We start from the raw sequence: 25431 nt of genomic DNA, 5'->3' as shown, positions 1-25431 counted from the left end.
ACACTCTCCAAAGCCAGGAACACAGCATCCATGGGACTAGATAACATCCCAGGCTGTGTTCTGCACAAACTACAGAACAAACATGCACCACACCTACGTACCATGTTCAGTCATAGCCTCACCTCAGGCTTTGTGCCTGCTGAATGGCGCACAGCGACGGTTATCTCACTAGGGGGGAGACACCAAGGACCCCAGGAACTAGCGCCCCATTAGCCTGATGAGCCTGCTCTGCAAGGCCATGGAATGTATCATCATATAACTTATAAAAAAAAGACACTGGTAATCTCCAAACTCTGGACCACAACCATGTTGGGTTTGTAAAAGGCAGAGCATGTCTAAACCTGATAGATGTTATTGAAGCAGTCACCAGAACCGTAGATAAGGTTAAGGTGGTTCACATAGCGTATGTAGATCTTGCCACGGCTTTCAACACCATCCCCCACTCTGGAATTATAGATAAACCCACTAAACTAGGTATAAATCGTTATGTCACAAGATGGGTTGCCAACTGGCTCACTGACAGAACACACACTGTAAATTTAGCATACTCCCAAGTACGACTTTGGACCAGTGACGAGTGCAGTACCACAGGGTTCAGTCCTGGGTCCTGTCCTGTTTGGTATCTACTTCCCTGAAGTAAACGTTAACATGGAAGGTCTCTGGCTAATGAAGTTTCCAGATGACTGCAAACTAGGACCCATAATTGAAACTACTAAAGATGTGGACATCCTACAAAAGGGGCTCACTGAGACAGATGCTTGGTGTCAAAGCCATGGCCTCAAGGTCAGTGCCAAAAAGTGCATTGTCATCCCCTTTAGTAAAAACTCTGTAGCCATGAACTACAACATAGGCAGTAGTATACTTAACACTGAAAGTGTGATAAGAGACCTTGGGTCACAGGTGGACAGTGGACACATCTGTGATAATCACATCCCCACAGTAGTCAGGAAATCCTTCTACATGGCACACCTCATCACAAAAGACGTCTCATGCAGAATAGAAGAGGACATTGTTCCCCTCTACTCATCACTCACTAGATCCATAATAGAGTGCAACGCCCCTTTTGCTATGTACCTCACAAGACATCTACAACAACTAGAAAGCCTGCAGAAATACCTCACAAAGAGGATTAGTGGCTGAAATACATGCCATACACAAGACAGTCTCAAAATGCTCCAGCTGTACTCTCTCGCATATTGCCTACTCAGAGGTGATCTCTGCCTAACATACAAAGCTATGTCAAACACAGAGCTGTTGGACATGCTCCACGTAAAACACTCACAATCCCTCTGATCTTCGGCCCCAAAACCCAGAGTGAAATACAAAAGGAAGGGGTGTATCCATTTACCTTATGGATACCCACACCTTCAGGTTAGTGGCACAGCATGAGGCCTTGGAGCCCATGCAAGTGCAACTAACATTGGGCAAAGCTGCTTATCAGATTGTAGCCTGCTACAGGTCACCTACCTTGTCTCAGGAACCTCACTCAGTATTCCTGAGAACACTGGAAAATATAAAGGCCCTACCAAACACCATTATATGAGGAGATTACAACTACCCAAACATTGACTGGGAGAATTACTCGTGTACAAAGCCCTTTGCCCAATGCTTCCTAGAGTTTAAAAACTCAAACGCCCTGGAACAGCTGATCACCATGCCCACTAGAGGTGACAACATACTGGACCTGATCATCACCAACATGGGGTACCAGTGTTACACACCAGAGATAAACCCCTCGCTGGTAATATCAGACCATACAGTAATCACACTGGACATCCACATCCCCCCCCCCCCCAGTCAAGGAAACCACTGTGAAGAAATTTTCAAAAGTAAACTGCACACTTCTTAAGACCAGAGTGGAAGGTTCCAAAGCCCCCTTGCTATAGGATAATGCTATACAATCTGCAGAATCATTTACAAGTGCATTCTATGAGCATCTACAGGGATGCATGGATCGAGACATCCCAAATAAAACCAAGATGCACTCCTCCAAAAAGAAGAAACCAATCTGGTGGTCGTTGCCCATAAATAAAGCTATACAACAGAAGGAGGAAACTAACACATGATAGCGCAAACTTCACAAAAGAAAAGGCATCACTGATCATTATTAGGAAGAAACAATGATCGCTCATAAAATAATCCAAGGCCAGTTTATAACGACAAATTGCCAGGGAATCTAAGAATAACAACCACAAAGCCTTTGTTAGCTATACCAAACATTTAGGTGGCAACTCTCAAATATGCTGTCAGCTACTGCAAAATGGCAAAAAATACACTGAACCAACTGACATTGCCCACATCCTGGCAGACAAGTTCAGTGCAAACTTCACCCCCTCCCCCTCACTCCCAAAAGGGCCTGTGTCCATCCCAGAAGAATGCAGAGCCCCAGACTTCATGGACATGCAAGTAAAAACAGCCCTCTCCAAAGCTAAGAACACAGCATCAATGGGACTGTATGGTGTCCCATGCTGCGTCTTACACCAGCCCCAAAAGGAACTACACCCTCACCTACATTCACTGTCCAGACTCAACCTTACCACAGGCTATGTACCCAAAGAATGGCATACAGCAACAGTCATCCAGCTCCGCAAAGGTGGTGCCACAACAGAACCTGGAAACTATTGCTCTATAGGCCTACTCAGCCTGGTCTGCAAAGCTATGGAGCAAATTATCATGGAACCCATAAACAGAGACATTGGGAACCTCCAGACACTGGACTCTACCCAATTTGGCTTTGTTAAAGGCAGATCCTGCCTCCTAAACCTAGTTGACTTCTTTGAAACAGTTACCAAGGACATAGATGGAGGTGAAAGTAGTCCACACAGCCCACCTGGACCTCACTAAGGCCTGTGACACAATTCCCCACTCTGGCATCATGGACAAGCTTACCAGCGTAAACATTAACCTGTATGTCACAGGATGGGTGGCCAACTGGCTCACAGATCAAACACACATGGTCAGAGTTGCGCGTGCCATGTCTGACTCTAAACCAGTCACAAGTGGCATCCCACAGGTCTTGGTCCTGGGACCCCACTTGTTCAGTAGATACTGCTCAGAGGTACAGGCAAGCATAGGAGGAGTATGGCTGACCAAGTTTGCAGATGACTGCTAACTGTGGTTCATAACCGACTCTACGGCTGACACAGACATCCTCCAGAAGGGTCTTACAGAGACAGATACCTGGTGTCAAAACAATGCCCTCAAGCAGAATGCCAAAAAATACATAGTCATCCCCTTTGGATAAAACAAAGTGCCCACAAATTACCACATAGGTGGTAATCCAGTATGTACGGAGAAAGTAATTATGGACCTGGGGACCCAGGTAGATAGTAAACTCTCCTTTGATGATCACATTGCCAAAGTGTTTAGAAATTCTTTCTATGTTGCCCACCTAATGTAACCCACTTTGTCAAGTCTGATGACGTCACCATCCTATAAATATACCTGTGGAAAGGTGAACTCCCAGTAATGTGTATAGCGCGTTGTGTAAATGCGTCCTGCTTTATTATCTTAAAGTAGTTAGGGGTTTGAATCCTACTCTTGCCAACTGTATAAGAGTGTGTGTGTGTGTGCCTCCTTGGAGAGGAGCAACCTTTTTAAAGACTACTGAAACACCTTAAAAGTGGTATACTCATCTTTGTCAAGTCTGATGATGTCACCAGCCTACAAATATACCTGTGGAAAGAAGAACTCCCAGTAATGTGTATAGCGCGTCGTGTAAATACGTACTGCTCTAGTATCATAAAGTAGTTGGGTAGGGGTTTGAATCTTGCACTTGCCAACTGTGTGTGTGTGTGTGTGTGTGTGTGTGTGTGTGTGTGTGTGTGTGTGCGTGCGTCTCCTTGAAGAAGAGCAACCTTTTTGAAGACTACTGAAACACCTTAAAAGTGGTATACTCATCTTTGTCAAGTTTGATGATGTCACCATCCTACAAATATACCCGTGGAAAGGAGAACTCCCAGTAAAGTGTATGGCATGTCGTGTAAATGCATACTGCTCTAGTATCATAAAGTAGTTAAGTAGGGGTTTGAATCCTGCACTTGCCAACTGTATGAGAGTGTGTGTGTGCGTGTGCGTCTCCTTGGAGAGGAGCAACCTTTTTAAAGACTACTGAAACACCTTAAAAGTGGTATACTCATCTTTGTCAAGTCTGATGATGTCACCATCCTACAAATATACCTGTGGGAAGGAGAACTCCCAGTAATGTGTATAGCGCGTCGTGTAAATGCGTGCTGCTCTAGTATCATAAAGTAGTTAGGTAGGGGGTTTGAATCCTGCATTTGGTGACTGTGTGTGTGCTCCACATGTGTGACACTGTTGGTCAATGTGTTGTGGGTTTTGCTTTTACTACTGTATGACATATATCACAATGACAACAATATGTGCATTACACATGTCAGGTAACTGTATGGCAAATACATATACATACATGTGACCCCAATTATTTCATAGGTGAGAACCCTGCTTTCTCCATGAACACATCTGTTATCTTTGCCAGAGTGTGCTGCCGCTTTCCACACCTTAGGTCACATCTGTATACTTGTGAAAAGCCTAGCCACTGCAGTGATCCCTGGCCTATGTCATCCATTTCACATACACTCAATACGGCTTCTATTGAATAGTGTGAGTGAGGGTTTATGCCTGAGGAATATTTGAAACCTGTTCAAAAGCAGCATAGTCTGTCAAAGATGGCTATTTATTATAGGTGTGCAACAACCTTTGTGGATATGCATGCAGACGCCTTATTGCTTATGTGATCCACAGAGGGATTTCCAAAACCCTTTGGAAATGTGATTATCAAAGGAGAGATGACAACACATGGCTCTATGTATACATCGGTACCTGTTCCACATTTTGGGGGCTACTACCTATGTGGTACTCTGGGGATACTATGTTTTGTAATAGTGGATGACTATGCTTTATTTGGCTTATAGCTTTACAGCATGGGTTTGACACCAGGTATCTGTCTGTATGATACCCTTTTGGAGGATGTGTGTGTCATCTGGAGAATGCATTATAGCCCACAGTATGCATTGCCAAACGTGGCCAGGCATATCCATACTGTGTTTGCTTGTACCTAAGAAAGCTATATGCTAAACAGGAGTGGTCCCAGGACTGAGTGCATGTGAATACCACTTGTTACTGGCATAGAATAGTACTTGAAGGCTGCAAATGTTACTGTGTGTCCTACATCTGTGTGTCAGTTGTCAAGCCATCATCTAACAATTGTTTATGGGCAGGCTGTTGAGGTTATGTATACTACCAGAATGCAAACCAATGACAGTAACAAAAGTATAACCCACAGCACAGTGTCAAACCGTGTCATACACACACGTGTACTCAAGTTCCATAATGTGTGTAGTGCAATGCATACTGGCCACCAATAAGAAACTAGGGAGTTTTAACACTGTCTAAGACAGGGCATGTCACCCTGCCCATGTGTCCAATATGCACGTACATACAGACAGTGCACCTCAACCATGTTCACAAATGTACACCTGCAAATCTGTGCTCCACACATCCCACACTTACTGTCCACGCTATAACACATGCTGACAAAACTACACACATCAGCCAAGTGGCACATGGGCAAGACAATACACAATTGGAATAAACACTGGTGTAAACAATACTACATTGATAATTATAGCTTTAATGCATCATGCCTGCTCAGCTGCACCTTCAAGGATATCATTACACTTTACTGCTGACAATGTGCTACACATTAAAACATTACTATACTGTAATAAAGTCACCCTGTGCATCAGCACCATGTTAGCCTGTTCCTGCATCAGTGTTACAGATGTCAGGAGGTTGCACAGGTTTCATCATATGCATAGGGTGTGTTGTTGGTTTGCCAGAGGCCTACATTGAGCCATACAATCGACGTGTGTGTGTGTGTGTGTGTGTGTGTGTGTGTGTGTGTGTGTGTGTGTGTCTGAGGGCCAAGAGTACTGTTATGGGCCAATGTGGATGGTAATGTGTGTGGGTATGTGTTTGCCCTAGGTGTCTGGTTTATGTGTGTGTGGCTGCCATATACGGGGATTTGTGGGACAGCTACAGACTGTACCTGGCAGGCTTTACAGATCACCGTCTCTGGCCACGGATGCTGGACCTGTGCCTGCCAGGGGTGCTACAGACAGTATCAGGTACTAATCCAGACTGGGTACTATCCTCAGAGGTTGACATATGTCCACTGGATCCAGGTCCCTGCTGGGACTGGCCAGAGCCACGTGCACGTGGTCTTCTAGGACGGTCTATGGACAGCCCCCACAACATTGCTGGGGCTGGTACTGGCACTACGGGAGCGGCTATGACTTGATGGACGTCCACGGCGACTGCCAGCTGATGATGTTGCTGGCATACGTCCACGACATCTCAATCGTCCTGCACTGTCCTGACACATGGACATGACATTGCGGAAGACATCTAATGTCGTCTATTAATGACCTCAGTGTAATTATGTATGGCACCTGCTAGGTCACAGGTACTGTCATTTACAGGGGTGTTATGAGCCCTCTGTGCCCTTAGTCCCTGTCTGGTGTACCGCTCCATACGTGCCTGTGCCTCCATGACAGCCTGGAACATGCGTGTGGTTGTAAGAGTTGTGGCACATCTGCCAGGGGCATGAAGACCAGTAGTGCTCTGATGAGAACCCCTGGGCATCTGCCTATGTGGTACCATTCCAGACATCTGGCTATGGCTGCTGTGTCCTGATGCCGCATGTGCCATAGATACCACATTGTCCTGGCCAGTGCCGACTGTACACTGTCCCTCTGCTAAGGGCATTGGTGATGATGGATGTACAGGCAGTATGACTGTGTGCATGGATGGGGTGGAGACTTGTGTACTGTCAATTGGTGGCCAAACAACAGACCCTGACAAACCTGCCTGTGCCTCAACACACCTATCCTCATTATCACGATCTGTGTCAGTGACATCAGGTTCCCTGCTGCACTGAACCAGCCCCACCTCAGCACCTGTGAGAGGAAAACAGGAAACACACTTTAAGACCTGTACATGATGTCAGACCACATGCACATGCATTATGCACGTGCATAATGCACACATGCACACACACAAATACACTCCTCACTAAAGCAGACAGGCAGACACACAGACACACACACACACACACACCACCAGCAATCTCAGAACATAGTAGCAGTCATATCACACATGTCAGCATACAGGACATGTGTTGCTCAACAGCATGCAATGCAAGTGTAGACAGTCCTTGTTACTAACAGTATACATGGCTTTGATGCATGTGTTTTGTTGTTCGGTGATTGCACTCCCCTTGGAACGCAATGCATACATGGACAAAACATTGCTGTGCAAGTATTCAAAACTCTGTAATGTACTGTGCACCATCACTCACAGGTCTACATACCATGGCTGGATGTGTATCTGTGTGTCAAATAGATATCCAATTCTGATTAGAGCCTCTGTGTCTTTAGCAAATAATTGTGGACACAGTTTTAGCTCATGCATGATGTGTATACACACAAGATCAGTGGTGCATGTATAACTGATGGAATACCATTGGTCCACATACCCAATGTACAGTAGTTGTGGTGAGTGTAGATCATATTGTGGACATGTCAGTGTCATCCATGGCATGGCATCCTAAAACACAACTGCAAATTTAAACATCACACATACCCAATGTGTGTCATATGACCTAGCCACTGAATAGCATTGCAAGACGTATATGTGTCAGTTGTGCAAATGGTGATTGGTATGCATATTGTTTAGAGGTGCATATGTTTGCACACACACAACATTGAGGTGTATAGCAATGAAAGCTATGTGTAGTACTGTGGTTACAATAACTGGATGGGGTTTAGTACCATAAGCCATTATCATGAAGCATCATGTGGTCACTCAAGGCTACAAATGTGTCCCAAACCAGCACCTATTATGCTTTACCGGAACTGCACTACCATGGCTACATACACCATTTCACAACCAGTTGTTACATGGGTTTGTAAGGAGACCAATAAGGAACATTCCCTAACATGAATGTGTTGTGTGTTGCAGAGTTTTTCACTGCCCCATGATAGGCCTCTACCCCTCAGGTATGTTATGTGTGCTGTGTGGATGACATTTGGGATACTGGAGTGTGACTTTACAGAGAGTTTGTGAATCCTTTGTGTGTAGCATGTTAACATGTTCTGTGTATGGCATAGTTGTGTATGTTATGTGCATGTTGTGTATCGACTCTGCCTATCCAGTGGTCACTACAGTGTAGCCACATTTGTTTGAGATGGTCTGTGTATTGCATGTGTTTGAGGCAGCTAATCACATTAGTGAAATGTGCGTGGTCACACAGCAAACATGCACAGCATGCATTATGGGTAGGTGTGTTACATGTGTGCATGGCCTACACCTTAACTATGACATGCACTTTTTATTTGCAATAATAAATGTAGAACACACTCACCAGCATCTGTCCGCTGCCTTGTTGTCACACCAGAGGGACCTACATAGATATGAGACAGTTTGTCAGTGGCGACAACTGTGGCATTGCTACTGTGGGTTTGCAGTCTTACAGTAGAACAACAGTTTACATTTGCAGGCCTACAGATTATGTTCCAAATGATCAGTATTGCACAACAACAGGCTCCACATCTTCTAACTACACAGTACACATCTCACATATGCATGATCTAACAATAGAGGTAACAGTAGTCTACAGATATGCCATGTTACCTGCATGCTCCATGTGTTCTTGCTGGGTGGCTCCAACCTCCATCATGGTAAATGTCTGCTGCTGTTGTTGTTGGGCAGGTGCCACCAGGCTCAGGAGCAGCTCCTCCACTCTGGTGAGGGGGGATTGATGTTAACCCCACCACCTGTTGCAAGCTGTTGTCTCCGTAGATCAGAGGCACGCTGACGGACATGTCTAAGTAGATCACTGCAGTGGTGGGGTAGCTGCTCATATGTCCGGTTATGCAGGCCTACCTCGTTTACCCTCCAGACAACATCTTGCCACATTGCTCCTGCTGGTCTTGGCTGGTTCTGCAGAATAGTAGGCTGTAGTGCTGAATCATACAGCTGGTAAGAATCTCATCTTCAGCACTACTGTAGCTAGGATTTCTACGGTGTGCCATGATCCCTGGAAGACATAAAGAAAAAATATGTATGAGCAAGTCATATGGCACATTTAACATTATACAGTACAGATATCACTGAACTGCCATATATAGCAACCTATTAGCTGACTGAGATTAAACACTTTCACTACCACTTATCAGTGCTCACCCCGCAACTGCTTGAAAGTGCCTGGCACGCCCTATATAATAAACCATGTTCTGCACAGCAACAAAATAAAATCACTGTATAAGACTACCTGGCACACTGTATGCAACACAATGCACCATTTAGCCACACCAGATATAGATCAAGCCAATGCATAAAGAAATATGTCATCCATCACAATGTTTGTAAGGTCCAGTTACAGTATTACCATTATACCACACAACTTGTTGATGGCAAACCCGTGGCCAAAATATGTGCACAATTGTGAATATAGGTGGCATACTGCTGTAGTAAACTATAAATGTTGCTAGATACGCAGTTATATGTTGTAACACACATATGACAGAGGACATGTTACAGGCATACCCACACACACATCAGACATAATTACAAAACACAAAGGTATGGCAACCCAGATAAGCTTTACATGTGTACCATACAGTACTGTGTATCAGTACTTACAAAACCTTAAGCTTGAGGAATGTAATATGTGATGACTACAGGGACGACACAAAACAGTGGTTCCAAGCAATGTGGACATACACCATACTTTGCTGTTTAGGGCCAGAGCTTTAACTACTACTACAGTACATACAGGATTTGGATTCAACATCAGTACCAATCAATAAGCATACATGTAGTGCTTTAGCCTCCAATGACACACTCCAGTTAACACCAAGGGACTACATCAGACTGTATGCCATAGTGCTTTATCTGCCTAGCAACAGCATACACAGCTTTTGCTGGGATCAAAGCAAGGACCCATAATACCATGACAGAAACAGTTTCCCACTAAGCTATCCCACAAATACACATCTTTAACATATTCACCAACACATTGACCATCACACTCAGTCAACTTTACATAGAATCTATTGCAACAAGTAGATGTGGGTGTGTATGAGTATATATGACTCTCTCTGTTTGTGTGTGTGTGTATACATACATATATATATATATATATATATATATATATATATATATATATATATATACACATATACATATAGGCACATATACAGTCCACCTTTCATGGTGGGAATATCAATTATACAAAGGATGTGAGGTATACAGTAATGTAATAATATTGCACAGTCTTGTGAGAAATGCATTGAAAGTGTTCACAGCCCAGGTAGCTTTAGCAGGCCTCACTGGCTGCAGCATTACAAACTGAACAAAACACACACAGTGTTTAACCACCACATGTCATATACCAGCACTGTATGCTGTCTTGTTTGTCACACACTAAAACCTACATACAAATATGCACATAACCTTCACCAACATATATATGTCCACCCTTCACAAACAGTTGCAGTATGTCCCTTGCTCTATGCACATATACAGATGTTAATATATATGACACATATATATCTGTCCGTATGTGCGTGCCATACACACACAAGGTCCACATTGTTGTAAGTGGACCTCACAGCTGAACTTTTGGGCCTTGTTGCAACATGAACAGGTGTCACATGTGAACACACATTAACATTAGAGGGGGTATATATAGCTCCAAATGCTAGATTAGCATACTAGCCTGGTACAGCAGTTGCCAGTGCTAAGCTACACTTTAATATGACTATCATGCATGTGTTACTCTGTCACACCCATGTTTACGTAAATGTTTGCACTAATCCCCCAAACAGCCATTGGCCACACTACTGTACAGAACACAGATAATATGGATCAGATGTTTGACATTTAATGCTGAGCTACACATTTCACAGTTATGTCCCACTGCCCACAGGTACACACAGAATTGTCCATGTCAGTAGTTAAGCAGGACATCTGTGCATAGATACGTACTGCTGCCATATATGAATGGTTCACATTATGTAGAGTACTCTTAAAAAACTTCTACTAAATGCCAGTAAATACATATCTGTTACATACCTTTCCTTTGTATGGGTTGGTATTATTTCTTTTTCTTTTTCCTTTTGCTTTTCACTGTATCTCTCTTTCTCTGTCAGTCTCTGCCATAGAGTGATTGAGTTTGTTGGCAGCAATTACAGCCTGCTTTTATGGGTATTTGCACATGTGCATGTGATGGCCTCTGCACCAATTGGTGGCCACCATTTGCTAATTGCATGCAGCCTGCTGTGTGGTAATTGCAGTAATCACTGTCATAGCAATCCAATGCTATAAATTGCTAACTCAGGTAGGCGTGGCCCTTTCAGCTTTCCAAGATGGGGATCATGCTTGTTTGCTGTGGGCATTGTTGTTTAAGGCAGAAGGTTGGTATAGTTCTTATATCTGAAGCCAGGGGTATAGCCAGTGATTTAAATGTTGTACTCAGACCTGAATGTTGCTGCTTCCAGTACACACTTGTCAGTGTAGAATTTTACTTGCCCCTCAAAATGCTAACCCAAGATACATGGGAGTATGTACTTTCTTTTCTAATTGTACAATTAACTGCCATACAAAACTAGTTATTGAGATGTATTCCTTTGGCACATGAATTGTTTGTGAACTGCTATACTGTGAATATTAATGTACTCACTTCTGAACAGTTTGTGCTTTTTTAGTGTTGACGTTAGCACAGGCTGCTCAAGAAAACTAGACAAATGTCAGTACTGAGTATGCCTATCTACATCCTTGGTAGACCCTGAACACACAGGTATATTCTACATTTGGGTAGGGGTGCAGAAGTACAGAGAGCATTATGTATTATTGTGTGAATTTTATCTTGCTGGACTTAAAGGGTTGCTGTGTACCTGTCAGTGTATCAAGGCAAGTGGTCTGTCTGCGTAGCTCCCAACTGTGGACCAATCCACATGGTAGCCAGAGGTTAGCCTGTTATTCTTTGTCTGTGCACCACACCAGTCTTTTCAGCACTGGAACAATGGCATTGTTACAGTTGGTTGCTACCAGTACATGGCTACATACTTTTGTATTTCAGTGTTGTACTCCTACATAAGGGTATGCTTCTGGAACTCCTTCCAAAGCTATTTGCACAGTGCTTAACAGCAGAAAAGCTGATATGCCTGTGTGTTTCTGCCTCTGGCAGGCCTCTCAAACACTCAGGTACATATTTGAACAGACTCAGGGAAAAGTAGGTAAAAGTGAGGTGCACCTTTAAAATATTAGTGCCATTAAGTTGAGACTTTGAGAGAACCAGAGCATATGGATTAATACACATTTTCTGAAGTACAAGCAGTGTCTAACTCTTACTTATTGTCATTATTCATTAAGTGTAATTCACCACCTTTCTGGTCAACGTCAGTACTTTTCAGAGGGATTCAGAGGGACACAGCTAAAATTTGTTTCAAAATCAGGAACATCCCTGAAAATTAGGCACCGTTGGGAGGTATGGCCTCTGCCCTAATCAGATATGCCAGTGTTTGTTTTGCTATAATACTGTGTGGGGGTTGTAAAGTGCTGCTGTAACATTATTTCCTGCTAGAATGGCTTCTTCTCTTATCACAGTCATGTAATGCAATTCTGCAACAACTGCTGGTAAAGATCCACAGAACAAGTTGTGTGTTATGGCATTCCTATTTTTCCTTTACATTCACTCACTCTGATGCATGATATATTTATTTCAGCACCAACTTGTTGTACATCTACCATGACTTAGTGTTACTTCATGCAGTGTAGTGTGTACAAGGTCCTGGGTTTGAGACTGACAGAGGTGTTTTATTTTGCTGCTGAGCAGAACAAGGGCCCTCACATACAGAGTGACTAAGGCACTTTTAAGCAGTTGTAAGCGGGTTTGCACGATGCTTAGCAATGCTTAGCTAAGCGCAAACAAGCGCACACTCGCGAAAACCCGCTAACTTCTGCTTAAAAGTGCTTACTCCCGCTAACCCCCGCACTCATTTCTTTGAAAGAAAAGAAAATAGGGAGATAGGAAAGTGGTGAAAAGGGGGCACAAAGTAGGAAAGACAGTAGGGAAAACAGCTTGGGATATGCAGGATGGGTGTAGGGAAGGTCCATAGCTACCCATTTCTTTAACAGCAACAGCTGTGCATATGCAATAAATTTGGAGGGAAATATAAAACCTTCCACCCCTGAGAGAGAGGTGAGGACAACAAAGTATGTTGTACTGCCAATTAAATTACATTTTATGTGTCCAGCGGATATGTGTGCAAAATGGGCAGCTATGTATGGGGCGTATTTTTTTTTGGGAGCAGATTGCCCTTTTCCGTTTGGAGGGTGATAGGTAGCCCTCCTCCGCCCATGCTTGCATGGGGGGGACGAGCCCCATCTCATGCAGCGCTTCCACCTGAAGGTGGCACAGGGCCAATGGAGGAGGAGGTCCCAGGATGGGCACCAGACCTGCTGGTGCCAGGTGGGTCCGCTGGGACCGGCCTTCCCATACGTTTTATGTTTTGGAGGATTTAATGAAAATATGGGTTAGTAACAGTCAACAGCATTCCCAATTAGTTATAACAGCATGCAGAAGTATTCCCATTAACCCAACACACCAGAGTTCCAACAGTTGAACAGCAAGCATAACACATGCATATATAGAACAACAGTGGACATTACAACAGCATGCAGGTTTAATTGATGGCAACAGGCCACCAATATTGTGGTATTTGAACAGGGCACATACATCGAAATAAATGCAGATATTTATAAACCAATAGGACATATGTCCCAACAAATGTTTTGAGATTAGACATACCCATTGAGGTGTGGAATTGCATTTTTTATGCACATACATTAGGGTGGAAAAATATAGCTACATTAACAACTTATATAACTTTCTAGTTTACACTACATTCCTATTAACTGCAGTTATATGTCCCCTACATGTATTATTACACTACCCAATTGTCCTTAAATTGTGAAATGCATTTTGCTAGATCTATATATACATGAGCTGTATCTGACATACAAACTGTCCGGGATGCAGATGTTACTGCTACATATTTTGTGAGTTGCTCAAACACACTACTGCTAAGATGGTACACTGACATCTCTACTTTCCTATAATTATCTAGATATGTTCAGGTGAAATTATCAGTTATATGTTAACAGCTCCCTACATTTCTGGCAGCACACTGACATTTCTGGGGAACACGATACCAAGCTACTCATGTGCCAGATTAACCTGTACATGCTGGGCATGAACCAACAGTTGAGGACTGTAAATATGCTTAAAAGCTACTGGAACTCCTTTCATCCACTTTATATGGGCCTACCCAAGTGTGGGTTAACTGCGCTTAATACAACAGTACTATTTCTATAATGCAAGAGTACAACAACATATCAAAGAAAATGACACAGACACACTCCAGGAATTATACCTTTATTAAAGACTTAAAACACTTTTTTAGAGGCTCTCTCATTTATTTTATATAACAGTACATGCAGAATAATTATTAAAGAATTATTATACCTTTATTTATTGGGTTAAAACACTTTTTTCAGGCTCTCTCATTTATTTTATTTCACAGTACATGCAGAATAATTACTAACCTGCCTGGTGGAGCAGCCTTAGCAGCCTATCTGCATAGGCTTGCTGGTTCGCAGTGCAGACACCTGCAGCTGTGAAGTAAATGAAGTGATATTGAGACATATACCTATCCATAGTATAGACTAGAATAGCAATTCTTACATACTTAATTCCATGGCTACTTACTCAGTAGTGGGGCATTTTCCATCCCATGGGCCTCCTGGATCCACTGGTCCAGTTGATCCTCCTTGCGTCACTTCAGGTCTTTGTGGTGGTGTCTGACCTGCTCACCAGTCCGAGGGATGCCTGTGACACTATTCATGAGCTAGATGGTTCCAGGCTTCCGCTTTGTATTGGGTGCCCTGGTACTGGCCTCGCAGGAGTCTATCTTCATGATTATGGACAAGGAGCCAAACCATTACTTTTGACTCCTCAATGCCCCAACGTTGCGCTTGAAATCGAGAGCCCTCTCCTGCCATGCTGCCTGCAGATGGGAGCTACAACCAGTTATGGCAAGTATTCCCGCCTATGGAGCTTAAATATGCCTCATTTGCCGCACTTATTTGTGATTGGCCAGTTTTGAAAAAACTCAGGTGAAGGCACACCTGCTTAGCAATGGGTAAACTTCCATTGATATGTATGTGTGTGTTGAAAGTGCATGGTTGTGAAATGCTGTCATGGCTTAGTGGTTCAGTACTTTGATTATGGTGCACAGTATCCCGGGTTTGAGCCCTGTCATTGCTTTTTATTTTACTACTGGCCAGACCGGCTAGGAGGTGTGGCTGTGTTTAGCCGACTTTGCTCAACTTTGCCCGACGTTGCTCGACATTGCACTGGTTAGCTCAGAGCACAACTCTGCGCAAACATGTTCTGTTTGCGCTAGTTGGCGCAATGCACAGCTACGCGCAAAGCCATTACGCCAGTTAACGCAGTGCTTACATAGACCATTTCAATGCTTTTTACAAAAATTTAAATGATAAATGTCAGGAATTATTTTTATATACAGATTTCCAAAAGAAAATAGAAGGGGGAGTGGTGGGACTCGAACCAGGAATGCCTCCTCTTTGTGCGAAGGCTTTATCACTACGCTATCACTATTTTGCTTAATTTGCATATAAGTTTCTTATTATTCTCTTTGGTGTCTAAGCTGCTAACTGTAGCTAAGCAATGGGCAAACCCGTGCAAACACGCTGAAATACGGGCAGCTATATCTGAAATAATAAAAAAAAATTTTTTTTTACATTTTATAATTGTACAGGGGTTTAGAATGTAGGGCAGTGTAGTGTTGGGTATGTACACATATGAGGGGACTCGCTCATGTAAGTAGACATTTCCCGAGCGTCAGACTTGCAGGGGTGTGGATTTTTGGACTGCTAGGCAGTCCGACATGCCCCCTGCACTCGTGCATGCTCCGTGTTAGCCTTAGAGTTGAGGCAGCGCGCCCTTATTAATATGCATGGCATGCTGCCGTCTTACTCTTAGACTGGCTTTTCCGTGTAAGACTAATCTAGTCTTATACGGAGGATTAGTGAATCCTGGGGCAAAAGTAATGTCTTTATTGCCTACAATGTGCTTAGCCAGTTCAGAAACGTTGTGCTGTATATTTGTACTGATGTTAACTTTAATGTGTTTGGCTTAGCTGGGGTCACGAAGCAACTACTAAAGGGTATGTGACTGTATATTAAGGATTTTTATAATCAACGATTACAATAAATGCTAGCTTGTGAATGGGGGGGGCAGCTGCCATTCCTGGCCTACAGTTAATAAAGTACACTATGCACTTAATACAGGGTTAAGCCCAAAATATTGTGGAATTCAGGTGCACCTACAATGCTTTTTTAGCTGTGTGTCTTTCAGGATGATTGTTTCCTTTTATTGTTAGTGGCCAGGTTCATGAAGTTACTATACCAGGTAAAAACTGCTGTGGGCCGGTAGGAGGGGAACGGCTGAGCAACCCGTTCGTAGGGGCTGTGAAAATCTAAAACTAAGAATTGAGAGTAAGAAACAGCTGCAGTTAGTAGGGTCACTGAAGAAGCTAGTGGGGGGGGGAGTACAGGAAAGACAGAATACCATAGCTGAGAAATGCAAGCATGAAATGTGAAACAAAAACATTACTGTCAGGGTAGAATGCATTTCTAACATTTAGTAGAAGTTTACCAATGAATAAATGCAGCACAAATATACCAGAGCAATACTAATATGTGATAAACTTCCCACATGCATACTAACATTAGTATGTGCACATGGTATATAGAATATAGCATGCAAGTCTAAGAAAACAGTACCGGAGTCCCCAGCTGCATATTAGCTAAACAGAAGGGGAAGGAAACGCTACCGATAGTTTGCTAGACAGTGTACTATACATTAATATAGTTTTACATGCCTTGCAAGCCTAGAAATCTTAGCCCTCCAAACACTGGCTTAAAAACATATTGCTTGAGTCATAAATTGCGCACTGTTTTCAATGAAACACACTTAAAGTGGCTTTTCATAAGTTCACAGCAATAAATAAGCAAAGTACAGATAGTTTCCTGCAAGACTCCACTAAAGTAGCATTTATGTTACAGAAACAGCTGCAGAATACATGTTAGAGCAACAGAGACATAGTACAGCACAGACAGATTGCTTAGGGCTGCAGCGCTAGATGTTATGCAGGATGCTAAGCAAAAACTATCAGGCTGTAAAAACAAAACATCATAGTATGAAATATTAAACAATTGTCTCAAACTGCACCTTTTGTTATAGGAGAAACAGCAGAGACATGATACTAGAAATACTTGAAGTATTATAATAATGATTAGATTGTACATTGCTTAGTATAAGTATAACCCTGACCATCCAAGGATCTTGCTGTAAGAAAATTATATCTCTTGAAACATTAGAAAGATATTGTCATTTGAATGGAAGTTCAAATTCAGACCGTAATGCTTTGTTGAAATCTACAGACATCAACATCTGCAAAAAATCACCTGAAAGCAGAAGTTGAGTTTTGAATTCTTTTCAAAGTAAATAAAAAGTAAAAGTTATCAAGCCCATAAATATATAATGTGACTTCAGACAAAAAAATATGAAGGTTTGTATAAAATTAAGTTTTAGTATTTTATAAGTTATGACATAAAAATGAATTTGTTGAATGTTTTTCATAACTATTCAAAATATGTTGCTGCTTTAGTTCTGCAGTTCGGATGTCAGTCTAATGATAGAGAACTATCGCAGTAATGAACTCTCTTCGTTCGTGATAATAGTATTTATATACAAAAACAAAAATAGTAAGAGCAATCAGTAGTATAGTATGGAGGCAGTCCTCAAATAAAAAAAATCAGTAGTAAAGCTTGTAAGAGAAAAATGTGTATGAGGCTCATGAAAGCGGTCGCATGACCTTTTATGATTTTTTTGTAATGCTTTGTGTTTAATCATTATTGTGTTTGTGTAGTTCATATACTTCACTTGTATGCTTTATTATTACACATTTTACCTTTGTATGTGATTACATAATTTACATGTAGGCAAGATTTTCATGTAAGGTTTTGAATGATATACTGGACACCAATAATGCAAGGTGGTTGACTGATAAAGTCAACAGTTTACGTGTAAATAAGATTAAAATGAGGAGTCTGTTCCATACTGTTTGGAATTATATTCTAAGATTCTGGGTCTAAGACAAAAAAAGACAAGTCATCAGACTGTTAGAAGCGAGACAGAATACTACACTGATCCATGAAAACAGTACTTCATTACAGCAGCTAAGTGGTACAAAACTTCTGAACAGAATGCAACTGGGCATCTTACTAGTGAACTCTCATTTATTTGTGTAAGTTGTGTATATAGGCATGTTGTACTTGAATTGCACATGCATTCACACCATTTAGACTATATCTTGGCAAGCTTGAACTTGTTATTAATGCTAACATATATTTTTGCTATTTCCACAGGTGTTGTCAGCAGCATCTGCAGCTGGAGTGTCTGTAGCTTTTGGTGCTCCAATCGGTGGTGTACTTTTCAGTTTGGAAGAGGTATGTAGACAAAAGTTTAATTGGTTATATTTGACTGGAGAGGGTAACTTTGCTGCACCAACATTTTTAAACTAAACAGCATGCAAGAACATCTGCTCTCAAGGACATTTATCAGGATTTGGCAGATAATTGGCATGAATGAATGTTTCCTTGGTGTTAGCATTTTCTTATTTTACTAATCTCTGCTGTATGCAGCAAATTGGGATACTAACATTAAACTGTATTAAAAACGTGAAGATGTTAATAATGTAATGTAAGGGCACTTGCTATGTGAGGGATGAAACTTTGACAAAATCTAAGATGAAAAGTTTGAATTATTGAGTGAGGCACTGCATTAGCCAGCCAGGAAGGCACAGGAGTAAGCAGCCAAAGTTGACTACAGTACTCAGTTTGTGAGAAGGCAGTCATTTAAAGTCCCACCAAGTATGTTCCTCCTTGGGGAATGCCCAGTATTGTGTTATATTGCAGTGCTTTGGGGGTCATCTTTTTGGGCATTGTGAGGGTATAGACGTGCAAGCAGAACCACAAGCATCCCAGCATGCTGAGGAATTTTACTGCATCTGCCATTTGACAAAGGGAGTATTATTAGGAGCAGGATGATGACCTTTGTCCTGGCTGTTGCTTCCAGTATCAGAATTGGGGTCCATTCCTGCTGTATAAACAAGACTGAGGATATGGAGGAATAGGGAGGAATGAATGAACCAAAAGGAGATGTAGTGGTGTGGTCATGTAGGGTTGGGGGCAAGGAAGAGTAACAGTAATGTTAATACTGGAGACATATTTATTGTGAATTCCAAGACCCATGGCTATCAGCCTTTTAGTTGTATTCTTTGTGAAAACAAAAGGCAGGATTCCACAGGAAAATGTTACATTTCAGATGAATTCCTGCATCAGATGCTTTAGCAAGGCAGTGGGTGACATAGGTTAGGTGGCCTGGCACTGAAGATCCTCTTTATCATTCCAAAGTTGTATACATTGTCACCATAGGTCACAATTTTAGCACACCTTCCATACAGTACATGTTCGGGGATGCTCCTATGCTTGTATGAAAACATGCCATGACGTATCATCCAATTACATAAGCATGAGTATACTTAACAGCATTCCACTTCTTTATTTTATTGTTTTATTTAGTTATTCCTGTACTAACCCTGACTAACTTCCTTCCTCTTAAACTAATAATTACTCTGAAACTCATAATACTACCCTAGAGCAGCAAAATACCATATAATTGCAAATAAAATTTATGTATATACTGCATATTGACCATCTCTTGTACATCACCCATTGATGCTTACTGCTAATGTTACCCTCACTGACTATTGTATTTGAATATATATTAAAAAAAAATGTTATGCTTTTTTACAATTGTATCTTCTAGTTTGATCTGTTATGACATTTGTATTTTTTAATTGGATCGATTATGGCTTTTATATTTCTTTTTATGTCTTTCTTGGAGCTTTTCTCCCCGGGCCTCTACTGAATATGGACATGTATCCAGCTAGACTAGCCCGGTTAACAAATGTAAAATAAATAAATAAAATAAAATAAATTATTGTCTTCAGTTTGGATCTTCGTAATTGTTCTTTCTGTTAAAATTCTGCATTCACATGCTCAAAAATCAGCAACACAGTAAGTGTATACATGGCCATCAGAACGTCATACATACTTGCATTGCTGATGTAGTCTTCAGAAGTAAGATATTGATAACTGCCAGTAGTGCCAGAGGTGCCTCTTCCTGACTTGAAGGCAAAGTAGGCGCAGACATTGCTGACTTAGTTTAAGTTCGTGAGTATGGTGGCTTCAAGAGCTGTCCCTATGAAGTTTAGCAGAAAGGTTCTCTTCATAGCACTAGGCATAAATCAGTACATTGCAAGAAGGACAAAGAGTCAGAGAACAGGTGAAGGCCAGACCTTTCTCAAAATAAACTTTGTGCTGAACCATCTTTACAATTCCTGCAGGCAGTTATCAGCTGGCAAATGCTTGAGCTTGAACCCACCCTCAAGTTTGGTGGAGGTTGTTTGAATTGAATGGAGTGCACCTTTAGTTTCCAGCCTAGGGGTGTATCCTGATGTTCTTGTGCTGCCCTGCACCTAGATGATAGTCTGCAGCCTTTTGGCTGGTGCTGTGGGGGGTAGCCTTTTGAATCTTTTGGTCAAGGTTTGGTAGTACTTGACTGAAGACTCTTCTCCTGAGGCAACACTCACTTTCCAGAATTGTTTTTTGCCAGCAGGTACCCATCAAAGAAGGATGTTCTTCATCTCACATTGCTGCAGTCCTTACACTTGGGTAGTCCGCTGTCCTCGGTCGGCCCGAATATCTAAGTATAAGGCTGACGTCGGTCAAGGCGCATTTGACTGACATCAGGACGTCAGGGTACAAATGCGCATGACCGACGTCATATCCTCAGTCTTTTTTGCCGCATGGTCCGATGCAGAAGCAGCGTTGCAAGTGCCGTTCGGCGTTCTGAAATTTTTCAATCGGAGTTTCAGACCGAGTCAAAGTTGGCTAAGTACCCGTTGGGGAATATTTTAGTTTTTTCTTGCCTCAGTGGTTTAACGGATGTCAGAAAAAGTGAATAACTGTATTTCTTGTGGGAAACAGATACCGCATAGAGATTATCATACTTTGTGTATTCCTTGTTTAGGGCCTGAGCACGACGTTGTTGGGTGTCGCTCTTGTGCTAGATTCAATAAGCGCACTATAAAGAAGGTTAGATTGTGCCAGGTTAGTCTTCGGAAGCGGTGCAATTATAAAATGCCGCCGGATGCTCCGGCCGCTTCTTCAAGAAGCGCAAGGACAAAGCAGCTAAGCCTAGGCTAGAAGAGCCGTCCGTACCGGACGCCGGTTCTTTAGAGGTGTCGGTGGAGCCGGTGGTTCCGCCGGAGGTTTCTCTGGAGTCCCAGGGAGAGACTTTGTTATTGCAGGATGTGGCCTCTCAGGAGGCAGGTCAGGCTGAAGGGGCTTCTCAGGTTACTGTGCTCCCCTCCCTTCCTAGGGTGGTTAGGCCCTCTCCTTCTGTTTCCAAGGCTTCTCCCAGAGGCAGGCCAGGTTTAGCTTCGGTTGGTGTCACCCCTAGTTCTTCAGGATCTGTGCCCAAGAAGCATATGCTTAAAATGGCAGAAGATTTGATTACTTTGATTAGAGGTTCTTTGCCCCCTCCTGATAAGAGACCTAGGGTGGAACCTGAGCTAGGGAGTTTTGAGCAGGCTTCGGATGTTTCAGAGTCTTCGGCTGAAGACTTGCAGGAGTATTCTCCTTATTCTGATTCTGATGTGGATGATTCTACTCCTTCTGCTTCTCCTCCTGAGGATTTTTCTTTTCAGAGACTCTTCATTCCATGAGGGAGCATTTTAAGTGGGAAGGTCAGGACTTCTCTGATTCCAGGAAAAGGCTTAGGGAATTTGTTTTTACCCCAGCATAGGCCTTTGGCTATACCTCCTGTTCTGGATGTTGTGGAAGATGTGTTTGCAGAGGCTTCCTTAATCCTGATTCTTTGCCTCCTGCTCCTGTTAAACCGGACAGGTATTACAGGGTGCCTGAAGCTCATAAGTATCTTTTTAGGAGTCCTAGGGCAGACCCAGAAACTGTTAGTCAGGGGCCTAAGGGTGTTAAGGCTTCTGTTGTCAAAAATCCGGCTCCTCCAGATAAAGAGGCCAGGGCTTTGGATAGATGGGGAAAGAAAGTTTATACTTCCTCCACCCTGGCTATGAGGGCTTTGAATTGCCAGTTTCACATGTTGAAATACCAAAACTATCTCCTTTCACAATTGAAGTCTAAGGTAGATGCTCTGGCGGAAGGTATTGAGTGCAAAGAGTTACAAGATTTAGTACATGTTTCTGAACAGGTGGGTAAGCATTCTTTGCAATGTGGTTTTGATGCTGTACAGGCCTCGTCTAGGGTGGCTGGCACTGGGTCAGTTCTTCGCAGGCACGCCTGGCTGAGGGATCAGAATTTATCTGACCATGTTAAGACAAGGATTTTAGATGCTCCTCTACAATCTGATGTGTTGTTTGGTTCTCCTGTTGAGGCAGTCTTAAAGAAAATGGAAAACAAGGCTAAGTCTATGCAGACTGTTAAAGATTTTTTGCAGGTTCAGCCTCCGAAGTTTAGTAGGAATTGGCCTACCAAGGGGTGGACATATCCTTCTTATGATTCCCAGTCTAGGAGTAGATCTAGACGTGGTAGGGGCAGAGCTCAGGGCTCTTTCAGGCCTAGAACAGGGAGTTCACCTGCACAGTCTTCGGGTGAGGGCAGGGGTCAGTCCTTTCGTAAACAGACCCAATGACCTACCTTTTCAGCTGCCAGAACCTTCTCGTCTGGCAGCACCTTTGGGAGGAAGGTTGGCACTTTTCAAAGAAAATTGGAGTTTAATTACCCAAGACAGATGGGTATTGGATATCATACACCACGGTTACAGGTTTTATTTCCATACTTTGCCTCCTTTCAAAGGCATGCCAGACGTTCCTCCTCAGCAAAGAATAGAGGCTCACAAACAAATTTCTCTGTTACTCCAAATAGGGGCCATACAGCCGGTTCCTATGCCAGAAGTGGGCCTAGGATTTTATTCTCGCCTGTTCCTAGTACCAAAGAAAGGGAACACGTGGAGACCAATTTTGGATTTATCTATCCTCAACACTTATCTGGACATTCCCAAGTTCAAAATGTTGACGTTACAACAGCTTTTACCTCTGCTGGGCAAAGATCATTGGATGGTAACTTTGGATCTCAAGGAGGCTTACCTTCATGTTCCTATCAGACTGAGTTGCAGGAAGTATCTGCGTTTTTGGGCTGGGACTTCTCATTATCAGTTCTCTGCATTGCCCTTTGGCTTATCTACTGCGCCCAGAGTGTTCACGAAAGTTCTGGCTCCAGTGAAAGCTTTCCTCAGGTTAAAAGGAATACAGATCTATCCTTATTTGGACGATTGCCTGATTCTGGCTCAAGGAAGGGATGAGCTTCTTCATCATTTGGAATATGTGATAGCAGTGCTAAGATGCCTGGGGTATTCTGTGAACGAAATAAAGTCCAGTCTAGTACCCTCTCAGGACATGTGCTTTCTGGGTGTAAGACTGAATACAGCATCCAAAAAAGTAATCCAAAAAAGTAGATGGAAATACTGGAGGTCTTCAGTTAAAACACAGTTTTATTTGCTCACTCCACTTACAAAACGCTGACAGGACACAAATAACAAACTGGAACAAGAATAAATATCCACCACAAGAAAAAGCATAAACGCTGTTCTTTCCATACGTTTTCGTCCTATTACAGACTTCATCAGATAATTTACTACCTCCTAGCTTTGCTTTTTATACCTTTCTATTTAATTAGTTGATTCAATTTAGTATATCAATTAGTAAAATTTAAAACAGGGGTAGGAGAAAACAGAAGTGAAAAAAGTTCAACCCCATTTTAAAACAAAAATTTTCCTTCTGTTAATTCTTAATGTGATTAAATTAGCCACATTGGTATTCACTTTGAAACCTTTGTTTAAAAAGTATTTTATAAATCTTTTTAGTATTAATATAGTTAAAACATATAAAACTTGTAAAACTTTCAAGGACACATTAAATAGACCAGAAAATCCCATAATGAATGCCATCTAGTGGCAGTTTGTTAAAATTACATGTGTAAATAAAACTTGCTTATAAGAAAAAAATGTTAAAACCATCTTTATGTATAAATCTTCTATCCAAGCCAAATGGACTATATAAATGTATAAATAAGTAGTTAAAAATGAATGGATACATATATAAATATATAAATAAATAAATAAATACATTAATAGATGTTATTGTGGAATTTCTTTCCTAAAAAGTAGATGTCTGGATGACAAGTAAAATTCATTATAATATTGAATATAGCATATAAAAATGTGAAAGGAGAGGAATATAAAATCACTTTATAAATAATAATCATATGAAATTTTTAAAAGGATGCATATATCATAGACTCATCTCATAGCTTAGCTGCTCTTAGTTTTAAAAGTGGAGCTATACTTATATGTTCATTTAAACCTGGAAATTTATATGCTTCCAAGGACATCTGCCACCATAATTCATTTATATTCTAACCTTTCTTCCCAGGGTCCCCACGTATATCCCTTTCTGTGTGTTCTAAAACTGTAAACTTGAAACTAGATTTTTCACAATTTTTACTGTGTTTGTATAAAGCATTTGTTTCTTTACAGTTTTTATATCATTTAAATGTTCAAATATTCTTCTTTAATTTCCTCTCAGTTTTTCCTATATAAAAAGCTTGGCATTCATTGCACATACTTAAATATACCAAGCCTGAGGAGTCACAGTTCTAGAAGTTTTATCATTAGTTATCACTTTGTTTCTACTATTAATATGAATAGTGTTACTATTAGAAATGTTTACACATTGGGCACACCTACCACATTTATATGTGCCTTTTCTTCTTCTATCCTGTGACCCCAGGGTATATTTGTTTCTAATAAATTTTTATACTAGAGGAATTTTGTATATTATCTTGGGCATATCATGGTTTCCTAAATCTAAATCTGTTAGTTCTGTGAATCTGTCCCATTCTTTTTAAAAATATTTCTTATTTTATTATTAACTGTGTTATATTCCAAAATCAATGCTAATTCAAGTTTTCAAGTTCCTTTTCTTTATTTGTACCTATTAAAGTGCAATTAGTCCACTTTTTAATTATAGGTGCAAATTTCACTTCCTACCTAGAACTACTTCTTCTCTAATTCCCTTTATGAAATTAATTGGA

At 41.7% G+C, this 25431-nt stretch overlaps 1 protein-coding gene across 7 annotated transcripts in view; it reads left to right on the top strand.

Moving 5' to 3' along the window:
* Positions 1-25431, top strand: part of CLCN3 (chloride voltage-gated channel 3) — a 1613231-nt gene that overhangs the window by 822939 nt on the left and 764861 nt on the right. For all 7 annotated transcript variants that reach the window (XM_044062561.1, XM_044062563.1, XM_044062565.1 and 4 more), the window contains one exon: positions 18604-18684. In XM_044062561.1, coding sequence (XP_043918496.1) covers positions 18604-18684 — 81 coding nt within the window. The remainder of the gene's footprint in view (positions 1-18603; positions 18685-25431) is intronic.

The sequence above is a fragment of the Protopterus annectens genome, chromosome 2.part1, assembly GCF_019279795.1.
Source record: "Protopterus annectens isolate FY-2018-M chromosome 2.part1, PAN1.0, whole genome shotgun sequence".
In the NCBI taxonomy this organism is placed as follows: Eukaryota; Metazoa; Chordata; order Ceratodontiformes; family Protopteridae; genus Protopterus; species Protopterus annectens.
The sequence above is the reverse complement of the archived record's forward strand: the minus strand, read 5'-3'. Positions and strand labels throughout refer to the sequence as shown.